Genomic DNA, 10,828 nt, shown 5'->3' on the forward strand with positions numbered 1-10,828 from the left:
AATGTCAGAGATGATTACAGTGCTGGTCTTCTCTTTCTCTTTACCCACAAGTAAAGAAAACAAATCATAAAACACTGTGTTTTATCTCTTTAAAATTCACAGCTTTAGGCTGGGAATGTGGCTCAGTAGTAGGGTGCTTGTCTAGCATGCATGAAGCCCTGGGTTTGATTGCTCAGTACCACATAAAGAGAAAAAGCCGGAAGTGGTGCTGTGGCTCAAGTGGTAGAGTGCTAGCCTTGAGCTGAAGAGCTGAGGAACAGCACCCAGGCCCAGAGTTCAGGCCCCACGACCCAAAAAAAAAAAAAAAAAAAAGATTTGAGGAAAAGTGAGGGACATAGAAATGGAAATACTTTTGTAAAATATGCTTGCTAGTGCTAAGAATGTAGCTTAGTGGTAAAGTGCTTGACTAGAGTGCATGAGGCCCTGACTTTGATTCCTCAGTACCACAGAAATAAAACTTTAAAAATATGCTTGCTAATAAAAATAGCTTGAATACAGAAAGCAGACTATAAAATATTAGCAAGAACCTTATACATTGGATAATTATTTTGTTAGACTAAAATCAAATATCAAAAATAACACTATCAACACTATAATGAGATTTTGCTGTATACATTCTAGGATAACTATAAACAAAAAGACAAATGATGGGGCTGGGAAGATGGCTCAGTGGTAGAGTGCTTGCCTTGCATGCATGAGGCCCTGGGTTCAATTCTACAGCAACACATAAGCAGAAAAAGCCAGAAGTGGTGCTGTGGCTCAAGTGGTAGAGTGCTAGCCTTGAGCTGAAGAGCTGAGGAACAGCACCCAGGCCCAGAGTTCAGGCCCCACGACTTACAAAAAAAAAAAAAAGAATGTTGGCAAGAATGTGGAGAAATCAGAATTCTCCTACACTGCTGGTGGGAATATAAACTGGTATGGATTTTTTGTTTTTGTTTTGTTTGTCAGTCATGGGCTTGAACTTTGGGCCTAGATGCTGTCCCTGAATTCTTCAGCTCAAGGTGAGTGTTCTACCACTTAAGCCACTGTGCCACTTCTGGTTTCCTAGTGGTTAATTGGAGATAAGAGTATCACGGGGGCTAGGAAGGTGGCTCAGTGGTAGAGTGCTTGCCTTGCATGCATGAGGCCCTGGGTTCGATTCCTCAGCACCACATAAGCAAAAAAAAAAGCCGAAAGTGGTGCTGTGGCTCAGGTGGTAGAGCGCTAGCCTTGAGCTGAAGAGCTGAGGAACAGCACCCAGGCCCAGAGTTCAGGCCCCACGACCGGACCAAAAAAAAAAAAAAAAAAAGAGTATCACGGGCAGGCCGGACTGACTTTGAACTGTGATCCTCAGACCTCAGCCTCTTGAGTAGCTAGGATTATAGGCATGAGCCACCAGCGCTTGGCTTGGTAAAGTTTTTGGTTTTGTTTTGTTTTCTTTTTGTCAGTCGTGGGGCTTGAACTCTGGGCCTGGGAGCTGTCCCTCAGCTCTTCAGTTCAAGGTGAGCTCTCTACCACTTGTTGCTACAGTGACACTTCCTTGGTAAAGTTTTTAATGAAAGTATTTGATAATTCCTCAAAATGTTAAAACAAGTTGGGAGCTAATGGCTCAAATCTATAATCCTACCTATTCAGGAAGCTAAGATCTGTGGATTCTGGTTATAAGCTAGCCAGGAAGGAAAGTTGTGAACCTCTTATCTCCAGTTATTACCAAAAAGCAAGAAGTAGAGCTACAACTCAAGTGGTAGAGTGCTAGCCTTCAGCAAAAAAATGCTCAGGGACAGTACCTAGGCTCTGAGTTCAAGACTCAGGTCTAATACAATATAAAATTTTAACAAAGGGTTTGGCGTAGGTGGCTCAAATCCTGTAATCATAGCTATTCAAGAGGTTGAGATCTGAGAATCACTGTTCAAAGCCAGCCAAGGCAGGAAAGTCTGTGAGACCCTTAGCTCCAATAAACCACCAGAAAACTGCAAGTGGCGCTGTGGGCTTAAGTGGTCGAGCACTCACTTTGAGCTGAAGAGCTGAAGGACAGCACCCAGGCCCAGGGTTCAGGCCCCAAAACCGACAAAAAAAATTTTTTTTAAAGGGTGAACAAATGCAGCAGAGGTATTCACTAGATGCTATGTTGAAAATGAACCATACAACTTGTGGGTGAAGACAGGAGGGAAAAACAGGAAGAGAGAGGGGGTGACATTGTCCAAAAAAAAAATGTACTCATTACCTGACTTACATAGCCATAACTCTTCTGCATATCACCTTTATAACAATTAAAGAATAAAAATTAAAAAGAAAAGGAGAAATGAAGTATAGAAACAGACCACAATATAGATAAATTAAGCAAAGCTATAGAAACAGAAAGGGGACTAATGCAGCTACCACTTGAGTACAGCTCCACTTCCAGATTTTTGTTTAGTTTAATGGAGATAAGAGTCTCACAGACTTTCCTACCCAGGTTGGCTCTGAACCTCAATCTCAGATCTCAGCTTCCTGAGTGGCTAGGATTAAGATGTGAGCGACCAGGCACTAGGCTCAAAACTATAAAGAATCTAATTTGTTGCCAGATTCTGATGGCTTATGCCTATAATTCTAGTTACTCAGAAGGCTAAGAAGACACAATTTTTTTTTTTAAAGCAGCACCAGCAGCAGATGCCTGAACAGTGGGCTATTTCAATTACTTTCTTTTTCTTTTCTTTCTTTCTTTTTTTTGGGGGGGGGTCCGGTCATGGGGCCTGAACTCTGGGCCTGGGTGCTGTTCTTCAGCTCTTCAGCTCAAGGCTAGCACTCTACCACTTGAGCCACAGCGCCACTTGCGGCTTTTTTTTTTTTTTTCTGCTTATGTGGTGCTGAGGAATCAAACTCAGGGCCTCATGCATGCAAGGCAAACGCTCTACCACTGAGCCACCTTCCCAGCCCTACTTTTCATTTTTTAAACCAAACACACATATAAGAAACAGTAAGCAAGGGGTCAAAACTTACAAACATATACAAACATACTGAGAATAACTAACTGCCCATCTACTTCTGTATATACACTTATGTATATATTTTATAGTGGAAAAAGGAGATAGTATGTTTGGTTTTGGACCTAATGAACCAGCAGAAAGTGCAGAACTATTGCTCATGACATGAAAGCTAAAGAAAAAAGTTTGGAAATAGCATATAGATGAGAATTCTCAAGGTGAGTCTGTGAAATACATAGGTGATAGCAAAGACCAAGAGGCTGGCAAAAGGGGAGAGTCAACTAAGATGAAAAGTAACCAAAGGAACAAGTTTTACTAATTCCCTTTCCTTCTCCTATCGGCACAAAAGATAAAACTAACTTTTAAAAATGAAGAACAGGGGCTGGGAAGGTGGCTCAGTGGTAGAGCACTTGCCTTGCATGCATGAGCCCCTGGGTTCGATTCCTCAGCACCACATAAGCAAAAAGAAAAAAGCCGGAAGTGGCGCTGTGGCTCAAGTGGTAGAGCGCTAGCCTTGAGCTGAAGAGCTGAGGGATAGTACCCAGGCCCAGAGTTCAGGCCCCATGACTGGACCCCAAAAAAAAAAAAATGAAGAACAATTACTATCTTTCTCTAGTATCTTACTATATAGTCCAGAGGCAGGTCCAGATAAGAATACAGGGGTACTCTTTAAGTGGAGAGTTTAAAGTATTTTTTGCATAGTACTCCATATTAAGATTAAAAAAATAGCAATCACTCATATGAAAAATTCAAGTTAACAGGGGAAATATCTCCCTCCTGTTTGGCACCACCATTGCTATGTTCTAGGTACTATGCTAAACACAGTGTTACCTCATCTTCTTCTCATAAACATACTAAGTAGAAAGGAAACTGAGGCTACATGGAAACAGCAACTTGCTCAGGGTCACAAATACAACATGCGCAATAACTCATCTCTATTTTGTTGTTCGTTATACCTAAATAGACTTTATCATTATTCATCTTTTCTCCATTTGTGTGTGTGTGAGTTTCACTTGACTTTTCTGCTCAAGGCAAGAAGGTATTCTACTACTTGAGCTACACAACTCCAGTCTTGCTTTTTGAAGTTTTCTGTACAGGCTGGCTTCAAATGATGACCCTCAGATCTCAGCCTCCTGAGTAGCAAGGATTACATGAAATACCAGCACCAAGCTTATTATTCATCTTTATAGTGTATATTTATATACATTATATAATGTATATTTATGTGCTTCTGCCTCCCCTGAACTGAAAGCTTCTCAAGAGCAGAGCTGTTGTCCTGCATTATTTCATTCCCATAGCTAAAGAACAGTAAATATTTTGTTAAACTATGCATATGAAAGAACCAGGTGAGGAAAAATAAGGGGGGTAGGAGGCGTGACCCCGTGGTAGAGCATATTCCTAGCAAGCTCCCGGTCCTGACTTCAAACCCCAGTACTGCCAAAGAGAAGAAAGTCAGTAAGAGAGTTTCAAGAATAAACGGTCTCGAAAGATTCGGATAAAATCACCAGTATATTTTATCACTGGCATTCAACCCTTGTCCTTTTATCTAACGTCTACAATATGCAGAACAATGTCAATATCGTTAATACTAACAATATTGTTAGAAATATTAACAATGTTACAAACTCACAGGAACGTAAAATCTGGTTCATATCAAAAAGTTTTCAGGAAAGTAGCCAGCCTCATATAATTCTTGTTCAGGAAAGCAATCAAAAGCCAAGGCTACAAATGCCTATATCTTACTTGGCTTGGGTAAACCTGCCAGATAACTTAAAAGGGTCTCAGCACATCTTTTACGAAAACTTCTGAGGGAGGGCAACAGATAAAAAGGTGCTGGAGCAGCTGGGGATCGGAGGTGACAGTAAGGAGGCGAGGAGCAGAAATCCCCAGAAAACTTTCAAGGGAGTGCAACTGATAAAGAGGGGCCAGAGCATCTGGGGCTTGGAGATGACAGTCGGAGGAGAGGGAAGCACACTCCCGTGTGCCTGGTCCTTAACCCAGGTTGTGACTGCCCCCAGCTCGTCCCCTCTGTAGTCCCCGTGGAGAGGAAAACCATACTTACCGGAGAAGCACCACTAACGCCGTAGCCCTAAAAGGGCCGGGGAGTCCTTGACGAGGCCCCACACCGGAGGAGGAAACTCGGGAAAACTGGGAGCTGCCAGACAGGTTCGCCCCCACAACCTGACCTCCCCCAACTACATAAACTAGGGTCCCTGCGCCCAGCCCGCGAAGCCAACTCCCACCAGCTGGAAGACCGACGACTTGCCACCGAACCTTCCGCCCAATGAGGAGACGTCATCACTCGGCGTAGACCAGCCTTTCACGAAAAGATGCACTTCCGCTTCCGGGGCAAAGTGCTGCCTTTCTTGGGTTCGGCTTCTAAGTGCGTAGTTCTTTGCTTGCACTGGCTTCTGGCTTTCGTTTTCTATCCATGAATAATTGCAGCATGCAATTAGTAGGGAGACTGACTCTCTCTGGACGTAGTCTCGGGGTGGGGGGGGAAAGGCAGGGCTTGAGGAGCCACCTCCAGGAAAAGTGACAAACCCGAAGGAGGTGCTCGGGGGAACTCCGTCAGGGGCGGGGCTTAAGACATGCTGTCGAGGCCGGGTGGGCGGGCTTTGTGGGAGATGGGAATGGGTGAGTAAAATAAGCCGTGTCTGACTGCGCGTGCGCTGTGCAAACCTGCCCGCCGCTCTAGAGAGGGGGCGGGAGGGCGGTGGTGTCGGGTCCGATTGCGCGTGCGCACTGCAAACCTCCGGATCTGTTGGCTGGGGCGACATGGACTTTCGCTCGGCTCAGCGGGCAATCCTTCAGCTGCTCGGTTCTGTGGCTCCAGCCGACCGCACGGCGCTGCTCCAATGGATGCGAACTACCAGTAAGCATCACAGCCAGAGTCAGGCGGTGGGGACAAGGGCATTTCTTTGGGCAATGACGTCTGAGGACTTAGGCGGGGTGAAGCAAGTGGTCGCTATGCTGCTGGGCTGCTGGGCTGCGCTCTCCTGTGGGGTAGGTGGAGCGCAGCCCGCCTCAACTTGGGCGGCTCAGAGTGCCACTTAGGATGTCCTTGCAAACTTCGGACTGGCCCGGAGAACCTTCTGGACCCAAACCCCTTTTATGAATGCAGGAAAGGGGAAGATTTTTTTTTTTTTTGCCCTCCTCGCTGTTAGTCCCAAGAGCGGATCTTACCTGAAAATAAAACATCTTAAAGGTTTTAGGGTGTGCAGTTACCCTGCAGGTGAAATCACCTGTAGATTGGTGTAATTATTTTCTCGATGGTAAAAGGAACTGTTTAGTAGTATTTATCTCCCTTACTCCCGAAGGGAAGGTGAAAAGGAAAGAAAGATTTTGGTTTTTAAACTGTTAATGCAATACTAAATAATGAAAGCAAAGTTAGAATTGGGTGAGTGTGATAGATCTAGTTATTAAAGAGTGAGGTCGTTCAGTTCTGGCAAAGCGAAGCTTAGTGAGAGTACACAAAGTAAACATTCTCTTTTTGGTAACTACCTACTTATCTATCCTATAGCTCTCTATTTCTGAAGATTGATTCACGTGGTTACTTTTATTCAACTTGTTGCTTGAAATAACCTTGTTTACTGACAACTACTAATTTTACATTTTCAACCTTGTCCTCTACCATTGTGATGTTACAGTCAATTGGTAGGTATATGAATTATAGTAATAATTATTAAGCGTTCTAATTTATTTACTTTTGTTTTACCAGTTCTGGGGCTTGAACCAGGCCTGGGGCAAAACAAACAAACAAACAAAAAATGTTAACTAAGATACTAAATGAATGTGAGCTTCCAAATCTTATAGGACAGTTAATTCTGCAAACTATAAGAAACTCAGGGCTGGGAAGGTGACTCAGTGGTAGAGTGCTTGCCTTGCATGCATGAGGCCCTGGGTTCGATTCCTCAGCACCACATAAGCAAAAAGTAAAAAAAGCCAGAAGTGGCGCTGTGGCTCAGGTGGTAGAGCGCTAGCCTTGAGCTGAAGAGCTGAGGGACAGCGCCCAGGCCCTACGACTGGACCCCCCCCCCAAAAAAAAAAAAAAAGAAACTCAGTGAGTGCTGGCGGGCTCATACCTGTAATCATAGCTACTTGGGAGGCAGAGATTTGAGGATGGTGATTTGAAGTCACCCCAAGCAGGAAGAGTCTGAGATCCTTATGTACACTTAACGACAGAATGCCAGAAATGAGATATAGCTCAAGTGGTAGAGTGCTAGCCTTGAGCAAAGAACTCAGAGACAGCACCCAGGCCCTAAGTTCAAGCAAAGAAAGAAAGAAGAGAGAGAAAGGAAAGGAAGGAGAGAGAGAGAAAAGGAGTGAGGAGAAGGAAGGCAGGCAGGCAGGAAGGAAGGAAAAAGAAACCCAAGTTTTCAAAGTAGGAATTTCCAAAATATCTTGAGTCTTCCATCACCTCATTTAAATACTATCTTGGCTCTACACAATTGGTAGAGCCCTTGCCTAGCAAGCACAGCCCTGAGTTTAAACTCCAGTACCACCAAAAATAAACCCTTCATTGCTATTTTGGCAATCATATCCCAGTTGTAAAACAATACCAACTTCCATCTGGTTTTTCTACATTTCTCAATGGGAAGTCATTTTTTTCCAAAAACATAGATTGCCTTTGAAAATGTAGTAGTGCCTCTAGCTATTGCAGTTACTAAAATATCCTACCCCTCCAGAATATTTCACTCTTATGAAACCATTTAGTGTAAATTTTCAATTTTAGAGACATTGAGACTCTCATTTTTCAAAATCAGTATGATCTGAAAGTATGCTCTGAATGTTAACAAGAAGTTTATTACTTGCTAAAGAGTACATTTTTTTTTTAACTTTAAAAAATTTTTCTTACCAGGCACCAGTGGCTCAGGCCTGTAATCCTAGCTACTCAGGAGGCTGAGCTCTGAGGATTGTGGTTCAAAGCCAGCCCAGTCAGGAAAGTCCATGAGACTCTTCAATTAACCACCAGAAAACTGGAAGTGGTGCTGTGGCTCAGTGGTAGAGTGCTAGCCTTGAGCTGAAGAGCTTAGGGACAGTGCCCAGGCCCAGAGGTCAAGACCACAACTTACCAAAAAAAAAAATCTCGGGCTGAGAAGGTGGCTCAGTGGTAGAGTGCTAGCCTTGAGCTGAAGAGCTTAGGGACAGTGCCCAGGCCCAGAGGTCAAGACCACAACTTACCAAAAAAAAAAAATCTCGGGCTGAGAAGGTGGCTCAGTGGTAGAACGCTTGCGTTGCATGCATGAGGCCCTGGGTTCGATTCCTCAGCACCACATAAGCAAAAAGAAAAAAGCCAGAAGTGGTGCTGTGGCTCCAGTGGTAGAGCACTAGCCTTGATCTGAAGAGCTGAGGCCCAGTGCCCAGGCCCCAGAGTTCAGGCCCCACAACTGGACCCAAAAAAAAAAAAATCTTTTTACATCAGTGGTAAGGTTGTGGACACACTTCCAGTTAGTGATAGGATCAGGGTTTTGTTTAGAGTTAGGTATAGAGTATAGAGATAGAGTTATGGCTGTGTGTGTGTGTGTGTGTGTGTGTGTGTGTGTGTGTGTGTGTGTGTGTGTGTGTGTGTGTGTGTGTGTGTTGGTCCTAGGGCTTGAAATCAGGGCTTTGGATGCTGTCCCTGAGCTTTTTTGATAAGGCCATTGCTCTACCACTTGAGTTACTTCTCCACTTCTGGCTTTTTGGTGGTTAATTGGAGATAAGAGTCTCATGGAGGACTGGGAATGTGGCTTAATGGTAGACTGCTGTACTAGCATGCATAAAGCCCTGGGTTCAGTTCCTCAGTACCTCATAAACAGCAAAGGCCAGAAGTAACACTGTGGCTCAAGTTGTAAAGCGCTACCATTGAGCACTGAGTAGCTCAGGGACAGAGCTCAGGCCCTGAGTTCAAACCCCAGGACCTGGAAAAATAAATTAATAAATAGTCTCATGGACTTTACTACTCAGGCTAGCCTTGAACTGCCATCCTCAAATCTCAGCCTCCTGAGTAGGTAGGATCACAGGCCTGAGCCACCTGTCCCAGCTCATTTCTCTCTTTAATGACTTCTATTTCTTTGCTGAAATTTTCTGATTTTTTTACTTGTTACAAGAGAATTCATAAGTGCTATTGAAATATTGCTGCTCTAATATGCTAGAAGGCTCCTGAAACTATTTAAATCTTCTACCTCAGTAGGCAGTTTCTTTGCTTAAAGTTAACTTGTAGGTCTAGCTCCATTGATGGTGCAGTGTCAGTATGCTTACAGTGCTATTCACATCAGCTTCATTATTTGGAACTAGGGGACTGCTTGAGAGAAAGACATTTTCCCAAATCATCTTTTGTCACTAGCTGGTTTGCTTTCTGCTACTAGGCAGAAGGCTAGGAGATGCCAGGCACAAGTTTCTCTGTCCCTGGGTTGATCCACAGCGACTCCACCAGTGCCACACACACCCCATATTGCATGGCTGTGGACTGAGGAGTGTGGTTCCCTGGTAGTTTCTCTGTTGTTTTCCTTTTCCTGGTCTTTGGCCACATAAAGCAAGCTTTTCTTAGATAGTTTGCTTTTGTTTTTCCTGTTTAAGCTTGATGGGCTTTTGAATTCCAGGTGTCTCCAGGACTCCTCTAGATGACATTGTATATTTATTTTATATTTTTTTAATTTTTTGGGGGGGTCCGGTTGTGGGGCCTGAACTCTGGGCCTGGGCACTGTCCCTCAGCTCTTCAGCTCAAGGCTAGTGCTCTACCACTTGAGCCACAGTGCCACTTCCGGCTTTTTTTCTTTTTGCTTCTGTGGTGCTGAGGAATCGAACCCAGGACCTCATGCATGCAAGGCAAGCGCTCTACCACTGAGCCACCTTCCCAGCCCCGACATTGTATATTTAAAAAACAGAGCTTGCCTTAGTGTCCTTCCTCAAGTCCTGAATCCATAGACAGTTCACTCTTTTTTTTCCCCTAATTTTCAAGGATCTTTGTTGATGCCTATTATTTCTAGGACACTTGAATCTAGAGAACAGCCAAAAAAAAGTAAGGGAAATTATTCTCTTGTCTAGGACCTGAAGTCCTCTCAGGGCATTTTTAATTTGGATAAGGAATTGAGAGTAATATATGAGTAATAAGTAGACTATAACTCAGTGGTTAGTTATGCATTGTAGGTGGATAAAGTAGGATTTGGATTGGTGAAGGCTAGAGATCTAACCTAACAGAAAAGCAGGGACATATGGTGGAAAGGAACAGTATGAACTGGAAAGAATGTGATGAAAACCTGATATTTGCCTGTCTAAAAAAAAATTATTGGGACAAAGATAAAAACAAATGTTGAACCATGTACCAGTGACTCACACCTGTAATCCTACTCAGGAAGCTGAGGTCTGAGGATCATGATTCAAAGTCAGCCCAGGCAGAAAAGTCCTCGGGGAAACCCTTATCTCCAAAGAACCACTCAAAAGTTGGAAGAATACGTGTAACTGTGGCTCATGCCTAAAATCCTGCCTACTCAGGAGGCCGAGATCTGAGAATTGCTCTTCAAAGCCAGCCCTGGAAGGAAAGTTTGTGAGACTCTTATCTCCAATTAACCACCAGAAAACCAGAAGTGGCGCTGTGATTTATGTGGTAGAGCACGTCCCATGAGCTGAAGAGCTCAGGGACAGCGCCCAGGCCCAGAGTTCAAGACCCACGACCGACATAAATAAATAATTTAATTAATTAAAAAAAAAAACAAAAAACTTGCCGGGCGCTGGTGGCTCACGCCTGTAATCCTAGCTACTCAGGAGGCTGAGATCTGAGGATCGCGGTTCAAAGCCACCCCGGGCAGGAGAGACCGTGAGACTCCTGTCTCCAATAAACCACCAGAAAACCGGAAGTGGCGCTGAAGCTCAAGTGGTAGAGCGCTCGCCTTGAGCTGAAGAGC

At 44.1% G+C, this 10,828-nt stretch overlaps 2 protein-coding genes across 2 annotated transcripts in view; one reads left to right on the plus strand and one right to left on the minus strand.

Moving 5' to 3' along the window:
• Positions 1 to 5,493, minus strand: part of Srp54 (signal recognition particle 54kDa) — a 51,225-nt gene extending 45,732 nt beyond the window's left edge. The window contains exon 1 of the mRNA XM_013012241.1: positions 5,005 to 5,493. The gene's annotated coding sequence lies outside the window, so the exon portion shown is untranslated. The remainder of the gene's footprint in view (positions 1 to 5,004) is intronic.
• Positions 5,494 to 5,708: 215 nt separating this feature from the next.
• Positions 5,709 to 10,828, plus strand: part of LOC105982597 — a 31,508-nt gene continuing 26,388 nt past the window's right edge. Inside the window, exon 1 of the mRNA XM_013012242.1 lies at positions 5,709 to 5,817. Within this exon, the coding sequence (XP_012867696.1) occupies positions 5,721 to 5,817 (97 nt within the window). The 5' untranslated portion in view covers positions 5,709 to 5,720. The remainder of the gene's footprint in view (positions 5,818 to 10,828) is intronic.

Source organism: Dipodomys ordii, unplaced genomic scaffold (assembly GCF_000151885.1).
Source record: "Dipodomys ordii isolate 6190 unplaced genomic scaffold, Dord_2.0 Scaffold16, whole genome shotgun sequence".
Taxonomy (NCBI): domain Eukaryota; kingdom Metazoa; phylum Chordata; class Mammalia; order Rodentia; family Heteromyidae; genus Dipodomys; species Dipodomys ordii.